General features: G+C 42.5%; 2 protein-coding genes across 4 annotated transcripts in view; one reads left to right on the top strand and one right to left on the bottom strand.

Annotated features, from left to right (window-relative positions):
* pla2g15 (phospholipase A2, group XV) overlaps positions 1–15,081 on the bottom strand; it is a 46,597-nt gene extending 31,516 nt beyond the window's left edge. Inside the window, exon 1 of the mRNA XM_078544121.1 lies at positions 14,684–15,081. Within this exon, the coding sequence (XP_078400247.1) occupies positions 14,684–14,828 (145 nt within the window). The 5' untranslated portion in view covers positions 14,829–15,081. The remainder of the gene's footprint in view (positions 1–14,683) is intronic.
* A 127-nt stretch (positions 15,082–15,208) lies between these two features.
* The window catches only part of ano10b (anoctamin 10b), a 134,532-nt gene continuing 133,366 nt past the window's right edge, over positions 15,209–16,374 (top strand). For all 3 annotated transcript variants that reach the window (XM_078544119.1, XM_078544120.1, XM_078544118.1), the window contains exon 1: positions 15,209–15,396. The gene's annotated coding sequence lies outside the window, so the exon portion shown is untranslated. The remainder of the gene's footprint in view (positions 15,397–16,374) is intronic.

Below are 16,374 nucleotides of genomic sequence, written 5' to 3'. Positions count from 1 at the left end.
TCGGTCATCTGCACAAACATATTATGTGGCTCAATGCCATATTTTGTTTGATAATGTTCATGTGAAGCGCCTTAGTGTCTTTAATGGAGTAAAATGTCCCATGTAAATGTAAGTAATAGTTGCTGTCTCCAGCATCCAAGCAAAAAGTTGGCAAGTGTAGGATATGCAATCTCTAACTTGTTTTTCAGAAATCAATGGTACATTTCATGCAGGAAGCCGTATCATAGTTTATCAAACGCAGCTATAGACTTTCCATGTTGCATTTGAGTTTATGGATGGTATATCCTCTCCATAAAGCCACCTCTGACATTATTTTGCCTTGTTCAACTCTCTAAGCTTCTAACCCTGTTATAAATTAACTTCTATATCTTCTACCACTTCCCCAAATTCTATAATTTGATTTTGGTGTCAATCTCACAGCTTTATAACATACTCGATGTTGTTTAACGAACATACATACAGACATACAAATTAGGAGGAGTAGGCCACTTGGCCCTTCGAACTTGCTCTGCCATTCAATAAGATCATGGTTGATCGGATTGTAACCTCAACTCCACATCCCTGCCTACCCCGATAAACTTTCACCCCCTTGTTAATCAAGAATCTATCTAGCTCTGCCTTAAGAATATTCAAAGACTCTGCTTCCACCTCCTTTTGAGGAAGGGTTCCAGAGACACTCAACCCTCAGAAAAAAATTCTCATCTCTGTCTTAAATGAGCGACCTCTTAATTTAAATAAATGACCCCTAGTTCTAGATTGTCCCACAAGGGGAAACATCCTCTCCACATTCACCCTGTCAAGACCCCTCAGGATCTTAAAGGTTTAAATCAAGTCACCTCTTACTCTTCTAAATCCAGTGGATACAAGCCTAACCTGTCCAACCTTTCCTCATAAGACAACCCACCCATTCCTGGTATTAGTCCAGTAAACCTTCTCTGAACTGCTTCTAATGCATTCACATCCTTCCTTAAATAAGGAGACCAATACTGTACACAGCACTCCCGATATGGTCTCAACTGTACAACTGAAGCATAACCTACCTATTTTTGTAATCAATTCACGACACAATAAGTGATAACATTCTATTAGCTTTCCTAATTATTTGCTGTACTTACATACTAACCTTTTGTGATTCATGCCCTTGGACACGAGATCCCTCTGAATCTTAGAGCTCTGCAATCTCTCACCCATTTAGATAATTAGTTAATTTTTTATTCTTCCTGCCAAAATGGACCATTTCACATTTGCCCACATTATACTCCATTTGTCAGATCTTTGCCCGGTCAATTAACCTGTGTCCCTTTGTAGCCTCTATGTCCTCTTCACAGTTTACTTTCCTACTTTTTTGTCAGCCAATTTTACAATCATAGCCTCAGTGCCTTCATCCAAGACATTTATATAAATTGTAAAAAGTTGAGACCCCAGCACTGATCCGTGTGGCACCACTCGTTACATCCTGCCAACCAGAAAAAGACCCATTTATGCCAACTGTTTCCTGTTAGCTAGCCAATCTTCTATCCATGCCATATATGCTACCCCCTACACCATAAGCTTTTATTTTCCACAATAGCCTTTTATGTGGCACCTTATCAAATCAAGCATATTTTGCATGCCAAGTATCACATGTGGGCATAATTATGCTAAAGATCACCATCTGCCTCATTGTTTGCTGTACAGTACTTCAAAACAGTGAAAGATCTTTCTTCCCTTAGCTTTGCCCTCCTCCAGCTGACTTTTAAAACCCAAGCTTGGCATTACCTGGCCACCACTTCTACATTCACATCTTACCCCTTATTTTCTATGTTGCTGTTGTGCTGCATTTAGTAGCCTTTTAGATTTCTCAAGAGTTGCAGCAGTCACATAGCCTTGGAGAAGTTACCCAACCTCCAGTGTAACAGCCCCTTTGAAATATCCTTGAATACATTCTGTTCAGTACGACAATATAATAGGGAGTGTGACAGTAATGTTCAGTTTTGAGAGAGAGCAAAACAAGAGTCCAACTCTTTAGCTTACTACGGAGTGTGTAGTTGAGAAAAAGACTACTTCCGGACCCAAGAGAGATTTTTTGTAATTGAGCTGTGAGAAGTTGAGACCTCTTACTGCGACTGTGCTTTCCATGTGGATCAATACGTGGAAATGATTATGCGATAGTGAGGTGGGGGGGGGGGGTACTCCAAGACTGGGCATAAGTATTTAAGACTGGGATCAGACTGTTCCCAAAGGTCACTTTGGAGAACAGTCATATTGGACTCGAAATGTTAACTCTGTTTCTCTCTCAGACGCTGCCAGACTTGCTGAGTTTTTTCAGTATTTTCTGTTTTTATTTCGGATTTCCAGCAGCCACAGTATTTTGCTTTTATTTTAAAGTCACTTAAACATTTTATCAAGGTGAAACACATATTTGCCTGGGCTTGCCAACTGAAATATAATATCCAGTGACTGGAATTGTCCCATCTACTTTTAGGCAAAATGGCTACAGAATTTGGACCACCCAAGAAATATGTACAGTTAAGAATGAGGTAGCTTCTTGCAATATATCTGCATCTGACGAAAATATTAGCACATTGAGGCAACATTACGAAATCCTGCTCTAACAAAGGTAATTTGACTGATACAATAGCAGCAATGCAATCAAACATCTGCAGTACGCTGAACATAAGCTACGCAACATACGAAATAGGAGAAGTAGGCCATTTTGGCCCCTCAAGCCTGCTCCGCCAATCATTAAGATCATGGCTGATCTGTTTGTGTTTCAAATTCCATATCCCCATTTACCTCCAATAACTTTTGACTCCCTTGCCTAACAAGAATCTATCTACCTCTGCCTTAAAAATATTCAATGACCCCACCTCCACAGCCTTCAGAGGCAGAGTTCCAAAGTCACACAACCTTCAAAATTTCTCCTCATCTTTGTCCCAAAAGGGCAACCCCCAATTTTAAAAGTGCCCCCTAGTTATGGACTCACCCACAAGAGGTAACATCCTTTCCAGGTCCACCTTGTCAATACCGTTGAGGATCTTATATACTTCAATCAAGTCACCCCTCACTCTCCTAAACTCCAGTGGAAACAAGCCCAGCCTGTCCAACCTTTCCTCATAACACAACCCACTCAATCTAGGTATCAATCTAGTAAACTTCCTTTGAACCACCTCCAATGCATTTACATCCTTCCTTAAATGAGGCCAAAACCTCACACATTATTCGAGATGTGATCTCACCAATGCCCTATATAACCAAGGTATAACATCATTTATATCCTTTTTATGTTTAATTCCTCTCATAATAAAAGATAGCATTCCATTGGTCTTAATTACTTGCTGTTCCTGTATACTAACTTTTTGTGACCCATGCACGAGAACACCAAGATCCCTCTGCAGCTCAGAATTCTGCAGCTGTTCTCTGTTTAGGTAATACTCAGCTTTTTTATTCTTCCTGCCAAAGTGAACAACTTCATATTTTCCCACATTAAACTCCATCTACCATATTTTTGTCCACTAAATCAACCTATCTATATCTGTCTGCAACTTCCTCATGTCCTCTTCACAACATGCTTTCTTACTTATCTTTGCCTCATCTGCAAATTTAGCTATCATGCCTTCACTCCCCTCATCTAGGTCATTGATATAAATTGTAAAACATGGAGGTCCCAGCACAGACCCCTGTGGGACTCCACTCATCACATCCTGCCAATCAGAAAAAGGCCCATTTATGCATACTCTGTTTTCTGCCAGACAGCTAATCGTCTATCCATGCTATGTTACCACCTACACCATGAGCTTTTATTTTCTGCAATAACCTTTGATGTGGCATCTTTTCAAATGCCCTCTGGAAAGCCAAGTACATAGCTCCTCTTTATCCACAGCATATGTTACTCCCTCAAAAATCTCCAATAAATTGGTTAAACATGATTTCCCTTTCATAAAACCATGCTGACTCTTCCCGATTACTTTGAGTTTCTTGAAGTTCCCAGCTATAACCTCCTTAATGATTGATTCTATCCCCTTCCCCATGACAGACGTCAAGCTAATTGGCCTATAGTTTCCTGTTTTCTGCCTCCCTCCCTTCTTGAATAGAGGGGTTATATTTGCTAGTTCCCAGTCTGATGGAACCTGTCCAGAATCTAGGGAATTTTGGAAAATTAACACCAATGCATCTACTACCTCATTAGTCACCTTTTTTAAGACCCTATGATGAAGTCCATCAGGACCCGGAGACTTGTCAGCCTGCAGCTCCATCAGTGCCGCTTCCCTAGTGATTGTAATTTCACAAGTTCCCCTCCCTCTTCCATCTCGTGATTTACAACTATTACTGGAATGCTTTTGTACCCTCTATAGTGAAGAAGCAAAATATTGTTCATTTCATCCACTAATTCCTTATTATCTACTATTAACTCCCTATTCTCACTCTCTAGAGGACCAACACTCACTTTACTTACTCTTTTCCTCTTTAAATACCCGTAGAAAATCTTGCTCTCAATTTTTACATTTCTAGCTTGCTTCCTCTCATACTCTAACTGTTAAGTCATTCTCTGCCATCTTTTATATTCTGACCAATCATCTGACCTGCCACTCATCTTTACGCAGTTATATGCTTTTTCCTCAAGTTTGATGCTTTCCTCAAGTTCTTTAGTCGACCATGGATGGTGGGTCACCCTTTAGAATTTTTCTTTATATTAGGAATATACTTATTCTGAGTATTCTGAAGTATCCTCTTAAATGTGTGCCACTGCTTCTCTATTGATCTATCACCTAGTCTAGTATCCCAGTTCACTTCAGCTAGCACAGCTTTTAAGCCCACATAGTTGCCCTTATTTAAGTTTGAAATACCAGTCTTAGGCCCACTCTTCTCCCACTCTTCGTTTTTGACGAAATATTAAAAATGGTTCTTGCTATTAAAATTGCTAACCCTGCTTTAGGGGCTCTCATATGTGGTATAATTGAAAGCAACATCATCTCAATACCTGCAACACAAAATACACTCCTTTAGGAGAAAGGACTGGAATAGCTGTTTTAACTTAGGTTCAATTCCACCCAGCTTACAACACGTGGAGCATTGGGCCAAGTTTGGAATTGCATCACTTATGTGCGAACCACAGAGTGGGAAGTCAGTATAAGACCATTTCCCTCAGAAGTCTTGCTAATTTTCTGATAAAGATATTTTAACTCCTTCTGCTTTGTTTCTTAATTTGTTTTCTAACAATATGTATTGTTAATAATGTGTGCATTTCTGCTGCTAGTGAAACTATCTTACCGACAAATAAACTGTACATTAATTTTAGCTTTACTGTGACGGTCTGACAGGATGGTATCCATCAGCTTTTTGAATAAACAAAAGAACGAGCTGGGCAGCCCACATATGGTTCCCAGAGCCAGGAGTACACCTTAGATATAGACAAGGGTGCTGATTGCAGTTCATTATAAATCAGTTCTGTTTATCAAATTTGACTCTCTTCCCCTCCCCCATCACCCAAGATAAACGCGCAGGAAAAAAAGCATGAATAGGCATTCATGTTAAACGTTGCACTATTAATAATCCATAGGCAGTACTTGACAGGGTTAAAATCATTCCAAAATGTCCATTTATTCCACATATAGTTTGACTTAAAATCGGAGGTAGAGCAATATTTCCAACAAGGAAATTGATCTAAATTCCCTGCCAATTTAGTTTCCCCTCAGTGACAGGTAATTATGAAATGCTTGTTTCTATGTATATTTGGTGATAGTCTGTCACGTGACTGAAGTGCGTGGCCCTGTTTTCTGGTACACCCCTAGCTCGGCACCTTTAACACAAAATGAAAAACAGATTTACAAGCACATGTGAGGCAAGGGGAGCTGCAAAAGGAATTTCTTTTTCTCAGGCTGGGAGTATTTCAGAAAGCCCAGACAGCACAAACTAATAGCTCACCATGCCATTTATCATTCATTAGCCTCCAAGCATACCATCCTGACTTGGAATTATAATTGCTGTTTCTAGATCAAAATCCTGGAGCTCCTGCTCTAACAGAACTGTAGGTGTAAGGTTCACTAGGTTGATTCTTGGGATGAATGTCATATGATGACAGGCTGAGCAGAAAGGTTCAGTGGGGCAGGCAGAAAGTGGAGTTAGTGCCTCAATCAGATCTTAGTGAATATGGAGCAAGGTTGATGGACCGAATGGTCTATTCCAGCTCCTGTTTCTTATGATCTCATTACCTACACCAGACGGGCTGTAGTGGGATAAAAGCAAAATACTGCAGATGCTGGAAATCCAAAACAAAAACAAAAATACCTGGAAAAACTCAGCAGGTCTGACAGCATCTGCGGAGAGGGATACAGTTGACGTTTCGAGTCCATATGACCCTTCATCAGAACTAAGACATAGAAATGAGATGAAATATAAGCTGGTAGAAGGGGAATTTAGGGAGCTAGGTAGCAGATTGAAAAGCAGGACCTCAAAGGCTGTAATCTCTGGATTACTCGCATTGCCACGTGCACGAGTATAAGAATAGGCAGATAGGGCAGATGAATGTATGGCTGAAGAGTTGGTGCAGGAGGGAGGCTTTTAGATTTCTGGGTCCATTTCTGGGGAAGGTGGGACCTGTACAAGTCTGATGGGTTGCAACTGGAACGGGATCAGCATCCTTTTTTTTTGGGGGGGGTGCGGAGGGGGGGGGAATAGGGGGTGATGTACAGACAAGTAAAAAAGAAAAACCAAGTCAGTCTGGAAGGCGGAGCATTTATAGTCAAGTTAAGGCACAAGAGAGCATGGCAAGGCTGGATGGCATTTGTTTTAATGCAAGGAGTCTTGTGGGTAAGGTAGATGAGTTTAGGGTGTTGATTAATATATGGGAACATGGTATCATTGCTATCACGAGGACATTGTTGAGGGAGGGGCAGGACCGGCAGCTCAATATTCTCTGGTATAGAATCTTCAGGTGAGACTGGAGGTGGGGAGGGGGATGTTGTGTAAAAGAGAAGATGGTGTCACAGTATTGATCAAGGAGTCAATTACTGCAATAAGGAAGGATGATATTTTAGAAAGGTCCTCAAATGAGGCCATATGGGTAGAACTTAAAAACAAAAAGGAAGCAATCACATTGCTGGGAGTGTACTATAGACCTCCACAAAGTCGGGTAGAGATAGAAGGGCAGATATGTAGGCAAATCTCAGAGAAGTGTAAAAATAATAGGGTAATAATAGCAGGGGATTTCAACTTCCCCAATATTAACTGGGATAGACAAAGTGTGAAAGGCTTAGATGGGGCGGAATTCTTAAAATGTATCCAGGAGAGCTTTTTAAGCCAGCACGTAGAAAGTCCTAGTTTTAGGGAACGAAGTCGGGCAAATGGTAGAAGTGTCAATGGGGGAGTATTTCGATGATAGTGACCGTAACTCAGTAAGATTTAAGGTAGTTATGGAAAAGGAACAAGATGGAGTGGAAATAAAGGTTTTGAATAGGGGGAAAGACAATTTTAATATGATAAGACAGGATCTGGCCAAAGTGGACTGGGGGCAGCTATTTACAGGAAAGTCTACATCAGAGCAGTGGGAGTCATTCAAAAATGAAATAGTGAGTGTGCAGGGCCAACATGTTCCTGTAAAGGTGAAGGGTGGGACAAACAAGTCCAGAGAACCCTGGATGTCAAGGAATATACAGGATTGGATAAGGAAAAAATGGGAAGCTTCTGGTAGATACCGAGGGCTCAAAACAGCGGAAGCTCTAGAGGAGTATAGAAAGTGCAGGGGATAACTTAAAAAAGAAATTAGGGGAGCAAAGAGGGGACGTGAAAAAACACTGCCGGCTAAAATAAAGGAACATCCAAAGGTGCTTTATAAGTATGTTCGGGGCAAAAGGATAAGCAGGGAAAGAGTGGGGCCCATTAGGGACCAAAGTGGCAATCTGTGAGACGAGCCGGAAAACGGAGGTGAGGTTTTAAATGAGTACTTTGCATCTGTATTCACTATAGAGGACAATGTAGGAATAGAAATCAGGGAGGACGACTGTGATACACTTGAACAAATTAACATCGAGAGGGAAGAGGCATTAGCGGGCTTAAAAGTGGATAAATCCCCAGGCCCAGATGAGATGTATCCCAGACTGCTGTGGGAGGCAAGGGGAGGAGGTTGCAGGGGCCCTAACATTAATTTTCAAATCCTCTCTGGCCACAGGAGGGCTGCCAGAGGACTGGAGGACAGCTAATGTGGTACCATTATTCAAGAAGGGTGGTAGGGATAAACCAGCGAACTATAGTCCAATGAGTCTAACATCAGTGGTAGAAAAATTCTGAGGGACAGAATTAATCGCCACTTGGAGAGTCAAGGATTAATCAAGGATAGACAGCATGGCTTTGTCAGGGGGAGATCATGTCTAACAAATTTGATTAAATTTTTCAAGGTGTGTGTGTAGATGAGGGTGGAGCAGTTGATGTAGTCTGTATGGACTTCAGTAAGGCTTTTGACAAGGTCTCACACGGGAGACTGGTCAAGAAGGTAAGAGCCCATGGGATCCATGGCAATTTGGCAAATTGGATCCAAAATTGGCTTAGTGACAGGAGGCAGAAGGTGATGGTTGAAGGTTGTTTTTGTGACTGGAAGCCTGTATCCAGTGGCGTACCGCAGGGTTTGGTGTTGGATCCCTTGCTGTTTGTAGTGTACATTAATCATCTAGGCATGAATGTAGGAGGTATGATCAGTAAGTTCGCAGATGACACAAAAATTGGTGGTGTGGCAAATTGTGAGGAGGAAAGCCTTAGATTACACAACAATATAGACGGGCTGGTCAGATGGGCAGAACAGAGGCAAATGGAATTTAATCCTGAAAAGTGTCAGGTGATGCATTTTGGGAGGATGAACAAGGCAAGGGAGTACACAATGAATGGTAGGATCCTAGGAAGCACAGAAGATCAGAGGGTGTGCATGCCCATAGATCCTTGAAGGTAGCAGGACAGGTAGATAAGGTGGTTAAGGCGGCATATGGGATACTTGCCTTTGTTAGCTGAGGCATTAGCCGAGGTATTGAATACAAGAGCAGGGAGGTTATGTTGGAGCTGTATAAAGCGTTAATTAGGCCACATGTGGAGTAGTGTGTGCAGTTCTGGTCGCCACACTATAGGAAGGATGTGATTGCACTGAAGAGATTTACCAGGATGCTGCCCGGGCTGAAGCGTTTCCGCTATGAAGAGAGACTAGATAGGCTGGGGTAGTTTTCCTTAGAGCAGAGATGGCTGAGGGGGACCTGATTTGAGGTGTACAAAATTATGAAGGGCATTGATAGGGTATATAGAAAGAAACATTTCCCCTTAGTGGAGTGGTCAATAACCAGGGACATTGATTTAAGGTAAGGGGCAGGAGGTTTAGAGGGGATTTGAGGAAAGTTATCACCCAGAGGATGGGAGTATCTGGAACTCTGCCTGAAAGGATGGTAGAGGCAGGGACCCTCACAACATTTAAGAAGTATTTAGATGAACACTTGAAACGCATTAGCATACAAAGCTACGGGCCAAGTGCTGGAAAATGGGATTAGAGTAGATAGGGGCTTGATGACCAGCACGGACATGATGGGCCGAAGGGCCTCTTTCCGTGCTGCAAAACTCTGACTTATAGAAGCTTTTACAATCCTCTTTTATGTTCCTTGCAAGTTTACTCTCATACTCTATTTTTCCCCTCTGAATCAATCTCTTGGTCCTCCTTTGCTGAATTCTAAACTGCTCCCAACCCTCAGGCTTGCTACTTTTTCGAGCAACTTTATATGACTCCTCTTTGGATCGAATACTATCCTTAATTTTTTTGTTAGTCACGGTTGGGCTGCTTTTCCTTTTGTGTTCTTGTGCTAGAAAGTAATGTATAACTGCTGCAATACATACTTTCCTTCCTTAAATTTTAGCCCTTTCCTATCCACTGTCATGCCTTTTAATCAAGTTCCCCAATCTACCTTAGCCAACTGACACCTCATATCTTCAGTTTCCTTTGTTTAGGACCCTAGTTTCAGATCGGACTACTTCAATTTCCATCCCAATGAAGGATTCTATCGCACTTTGGTCACTGTTCCCCAAAGGACCCCGCATAACAAGATTATTAATTAACACGTTCTCATTGCACAATACCAAATCTAGGATAGCTGGTTCCTAATTGGTTCCTCTATGTACTGGTCTAAGAAACCATCTCATACACACTGCAAGAATTCATCTGCCACAATATTATTGCTAATTTAGTTTGCCCAGTCGATATGTAGATTAAAGCCACCCACGATTACTATAGCACCCTTGTTACAAGCACCTCTAACTTCCTGTTTAATGTCATCCCTGACCTTATCACTACTGTTTGAAGGTCTATAGGCAACTCCCACTGTTTTCCGGCCCTTGTTGCTTCTTGGACCCAGACTGATTCTACATCTAGATTTTCTGAGCCAATATCCTCTCTCACTATTGCACTGATTTTATCCTTAACTAACAATGCCATGCCACCTCCTTTCCCTTTTTGCCTGTCCTTCCTAAATATTGAGTACCCCTGGATATTTAGTTCTCAGCCTTGGTCACCCTGCAGCCATGTCTCCGTAATTGAAATCATATCGTACCCGTTTACATATATTAGTTTGTTAATTTGTCTACCTTATTGCAAATGCTCCATGTGGGAGGATGCGAGGAATGGGTGATAAACAGTGAAACTGTTACAGGAAGAGACACAAATTTTGTGTGTGCTCGCACGTGTGTGTGTGCGTGTGTGTGTGTGTGTGTGAGAGAGATACTAAAGGAAGACAAACCCTTACATAAAAAATAATAATACGTTTGGATAGTTTCAAGAAACCAGCTTCCTGGACTTACTGTTTAAACAACGACAGGTTTAAAGAGCAACCACCTCTCTGATTTTGGGGCTGCCCATTTCCATTTCTGAAAACCAAGACAGTTAATGATTCAGTTTTCAACCTTGTAAAGATAGAGGACCTATTATCACTGGCCTCTCATGATCAGGGCATGGAAGCCCTTTGTAGCACTTTGAGAGCATCTGACGGAGATCAGATAGTCCTATATTGGGCGGGGATCAGGCCCGGGACCTTTCCCATCTGGATGGCGGAGCTGAGTCATTGAGGCAGTTGTGAAAAAATAATTTTAAAGAAAAGAAACTGACGTTATAAGTGGCTGAGAATGGGGCATCAGTTTCCTGATCATAACAGGAAGTTTGATTCATAGATTTGGACTTCATAGGTTCAATAAGTCTCTCTCTCTCTGCTTTACTTGGAACAACCCCACCTACGTCAATTCAATCTTTAAAATACCCATTCAATTCTCCCAATCCCCTTCAATAGCTTGCATTCATAATATATTTATTTCACAATTCTATCACCCATTGGGTTAAAAGGCTTTGCCCAAGTTCTGTTCTTGCTCCTAACCTCCCAATCATGTCTTGAGGCTCCTGACATTTCAACAGCTTTACATCAGCCTTAATTGAATTCCTAGTGGGCATCAGTCTACAGCACAGAATTGGGCATACCGATTCCTAATCTCATCCAGCAAGGACACAAAATGGCTGGAAAAAGAGAGACTGACACAGTGGGAGGGCTCTGCATTAGAGGTTTAAGGTACATTATAGGAGCATAAGTACAGGGGCAGGGCACTCAGCCCCTCGAGCTGGTTCCATGATTCAATGAGATTATGGCTGTATCCTATCTTGATCTACCCACATTGGCTCCCTATAATCCCCAATACCCTTCTCTAATAAAATTCTGTCACAATTCTGAAATTTTCTAATTGACCTAGCCCTTTTTGGAACAGAGATTTGTAAATTTCCACTACCCTTTGAGTGAAGGAATGCAGAATAAGTTTTATCTGGTGTATAATGCAGGAATGATTGATACTGGTAACATACACCGTGTAGAAAAAAATATTTTAACTACAAGCACTGACATTCCTCACCCTGCCGACTGCAGAGTTAAGCAAAGCGTAAAATTTGCAAACAATAGCAAATATTAGGAAATATCAGTAAAGCAGAAAGGCAAATGAAGCTAGTTAATAATAAAATCAACAGCAAAAATAAACAGCCTTTCCCACTGCTTACTGGCACTTAAATTTAGCACATGGCAATACAAATAACAGCACATCACATGAAGCGTAGTCACAAGCTCCAACAGCTTCACCTGACAAGGCTTTTCCAACTCCAACTTAAACAGTTCCTGGAAACAGTTCAGTTCCAAAGCTAGGGCACTGATACCAGACTGAATATTATTCCACCTTGCAACTATATATATTAGGGGTCAGGAATGAATTAATTGATCAACAGAAACCACTGCAACTGCCCTTCCTCAGTTACCCCCATTAAATCTGTGCAAAGAACTTCCAATTTATTTAATTATTCATCACATGCTGAGGACATGACATAGTGTTGTACAACCAATGAACTACTTCTGAAGTGTAGTTACTCCTGCATCGTAGGCAAGTCAGGCAGTCAGTGTGTGCTCCAGGTCCCACAAACAGGAGCTTTGATGATTGATCAGGTACTCTTTTCTCTATGGCACGAACTGAAGGAGGAATTTTGCCTACACCACCAGCAGAACTCATTGCTGTTCCCTGAAAAGTGTCAACATCTTTCTGAACAAATAATTAAGGCGGCAAAAGGAATATTGATCTTTATTGCAAGGGGGATGGAGTATAAAAGTGGGGAAGTTTTGCTACAGCTGTACAGAGCTTTGGGCTCTGTTAGACCGCACCTAGAGTCCTGTGCACAGTTTTGGTCTCCTTACTTAAGGAAGGACATACTTGCATTGGAAGCAGTTCAGAGCAGGTTCACGTAGGCTTATTTCTGGAGTGAGGGGGCTTGTCTTATAAAGGAAAGGTTGAGCAGGTTGGGCCTATATTCTTTGGAGTTTAGAAGAATGAGAGGTGATCTTATTGAAACATAAGATTCTGAGGGGGCTTGGCAGAGTAGATGCTGAGACAATGTTTCTCCTCATTGTGGGAGTCTGGAACTAGGGAGCACAGTTTAAAAATAAGGCATCTCCCATTTAAGACAGATGAGGATGATTTTTCCTTTCTCTCAGAGGGTCGTTAAGTCTTTGGAATTCTCTTCCTCAGAGAGCAGTGGAGGCTGGGTCATTGAATATATTCAAGGCTGCATTAGGCAGATTTTTGATCTACAAGGGAGTCAAGGTTATGGGGGCCAGGCAGTAAAGGGGAGTTGAGGCCACAATCAGATCCATGTAGCTGCTGATTGGTGCAGCAGGCTCAAGGGCCCAAACGGCCTACTCCTATTCCTATTTCTTGTGATCTTTTGAGCCACCAGGACTGACAATTTAACATCTCGTCTGAAAAGTGGCACATGTGGCAATGCAGCACCACCTCAGTCCTGTACTGAAGTGCTGATACTAGATTACATAGTCCTGAGGGGTCATTTTGATGTTTCAGAAAGTGTAAAGTGGGCGATACAAATCTCTTTGGATTTGGATTTACATTGATGTCTGGGAATGAAAATGGGGGAAGGTGTTTAACGGACAGTTGAATCAGCGGATAGATGGGAACACCACCACCTGGAAGTTCCCCTCCAAGTCACTCACCATCCTGACTTGGAAATATATCGCCGTTCCTTCACTGTCACTGGGTCGAAATCCTGGAACTCCCTCCCTAACAGCGGTGTGTGTGTACCTACACCACATGGACTGCAGCGGTTCAAGAAGGCAGCTCACCACCGCCTTCTCAAGGGCAACTAGGGATGGACAATAAATGCTGGCCCAGCCAGCAAAGCCCACATCCCATGAATGAATTTTTTTTTTAAATTGCAAATTTTACACTATCGACTTAGACTGCAAATTCAACCCACAACCTTCTTCCTCTTTCAATCATCATCCACTTCTCTTTTGAAAGCCATGACTGAACCTGCCTCCACCACACTCAGGCAGTGTATTCCAGACCCTAATCACTCGCTGGGTAAAAAAGTTTTTCCTTGTGTTGCCATTACTTCTTTTGCAAATTACCTTAATCAGTATCTTCTGACTGTTGTGTTTTTCTACAACAATGACTGCACTTCATGGTAGAGGCTGTGAAAGAGGCTATACAAGTTCTTTCTTAATGCCAGCCAAAACTACTGTAAAACGATCAGTACTGGTGTTAAACTACCACTATGGAAGGGTTAACATGGGCACTTTAATTCCAGGGACATCATAAATGTATGGGGAAGGTGAGGAACACAAATACCTATCTGTGGAAAGTATAAGCTCAAACATCCTGGCCTCTTCTCGGTGCAAGGCTCCCCCTCTCCTCGATCACTGCATACTCTTAATCGAAATGAAAACTCGCGAACAGCACAGGCCGGTGAAGTACCATAAGTAGCACCCAGCTTATTCTCAGCTGTTTACTAGAGTCCGGTGGATTCGCTGAAGGAAAAGCGTTTGACCAACAGTAAGGAGCGATACGACTACAGAAACAGTCGCTGCACATTATTAGCCTAATCTATGTGGATGTTAAAAGAAGCAGCGTTCAGGCAGAGAACATTTCATTGTTAAAATGTCAGGCGGAGGCTGTCAAAAGTCCTATAAAAAAGATTTATTTTCACACTGTTAAAAGGAAACCATAGTCGAAGGAGAGAAGATTCCTTCAACAGCAGGCCCGGCACTTAAAAAATAAACTAATCACAGTAGCCAGCAATGGACTTATTAAAAACAAATGTACTGCTGTACACGTTAAATAAACAAAACCGAGCCTCCTCCGCTCGTTCACTCACCCAGCACGACAGGAGGTCTAGTCACATTGAAGTAACCCGGCGAAGATGGCTTTTCCTTGCAGGCGGAAGAGTGTGTGCCGGAGCAGGGGACGGCGAGGAGAGAAAGAAGGAGGGAGAGAGAGGAGAGGCCAGTTCTGGAAATCATTTCCCAGGTCTCATAACTCGGGGAAGGAAGTGCAGCAGAGAGAGAGACGGAGAGGGAGCTGGCCAAAGCTCAGGGAAGCGATGGAACACGGCGAGTACAATGTAACAGTCCAGCGGATACAATGTAACTAAGGCCGAGTTCCAAAGGGAAATGGGCATGAAACAGATGCAGCCGCGCTGGAACTCGGCCCATCCATAGCGAGCAGCAAACCCGCGCAGCAAGGCGCAATAACACACCAGACTCTCTCAATCGAAACCAGAGGGATGCAAAACGCCACGCTCGGGATTCTTTCTGTTGGTACGTCTTTGCCCAGTAAACCAATAAGGAGAGGAGGCAGGATTAGTCAAACAGAGGAAAAACAAGGGGCAGGATTAAGAACTAATCAGAGGAAACGTATGAAAGGATTTTTTTAAAGTGATGGGTACCTGCTACTCCCAAAAGGAAAAAAAGTCAAACTTGTCCGAACTGGTCTTGTCAACCCTGAAATGCAACTCCAGTGTTATTGGTGCCAGTATAACTGATTTTTACTGCCATTTGACAATTTTGAACTACTGCTCCCAGCTGAGTAGTATTCTGTTGGTATATAGAACTACAACAGGCTAAGTTATCACTGGTTCCAGTGTAAATGATTTGCCCCTGTTTACTTTCCAGTTTTTCTTCATTCTAAAACTTATTTTTGAAACAATGAGCTGGATTTTACGGGTTTTCGTGGGGTGAGGGAGGTGGAATGGAAAGTGAGTGGCCCCCTCACTCCCTCACGGCAAAATCAAGCGTCGGACAGCGGGAAGGTGGCCAATTAGCAAGTGCGAAAGCCGGGGCTCTGCACCCAATCAGGAGTTGAGGCCGGGAGGTTATGCAGTAGAGGGGTGATGCCCTGAACAGGGAGTTGGTCATGGCTACAAATGTAAAGGCCCCTGTCCCCTCAGCCACTCCTTACTACTTTTGTCAGGCTCAAAACCCCGGGGCAGGCCTTTTCTTCTGTCCTTTTGCCATCTCCTCATCCCTGCCACACATTTTTCCCATCGGCCAAAAAATGCAGTGGGCAATGAAAAATTGCAGACTATTGGCTATTTACCAAACTCAATAGCTCTGAAGAAGAGTAATACAGGCTTGAAACGTTAGCTCTGTTTCTCTCTCCACACAAGCTGCCAGACTTGCTGAGTTTTTCCAGCATTTTCTGTTTTCATTTCAGATTTCCAGCATCCGCAGTATTTTGCTTTAATCAATAGCTTGTTAATCGGTTAATTCAAAATGGGGGTGGGCGTCGATTTCTGCTTCCGCTCGGCTTCCATAATACCTTGGACTGGCATGATGACATCGTATTGCCAGTTGGATGTCATCACATGGTATTTCATCATAGCCAGGGGTGGTGGGAACATGCCCAATCTGCATCTGTAACATCCAGCCCTCTTAGCTCCCTCTTAAGACGACATAAAAGATTGCTGACTTCAGAATTGGGAGGAGCAAAATGGAGGTCGTCTTGGGCCCTTTCACATCTGATGTGTGAGCCATTCAACTGGTGACACTGCAGCCTTGAGCTCCCCTT

The sequence above is a fragment of the Cetorhinus maximus genome, chromosome 6, assembly GCF_964194155.1.
Source record: "Cetorhinus maximus chromosome 6, sCetMax3.hap1.1, whole genome shotgun sequence".
Classification (NCBI taxonomy): domain Eukaryota; kingdom Metazoa; phylum Chordata; class Chondrichthyes; order Lamniformes; family Cetorhinidae; genus Cetorhinus; species Cetorhinus maximus.
This window is presented reverse-complemented; position numbering and strand designations above follow the sequence as displayed.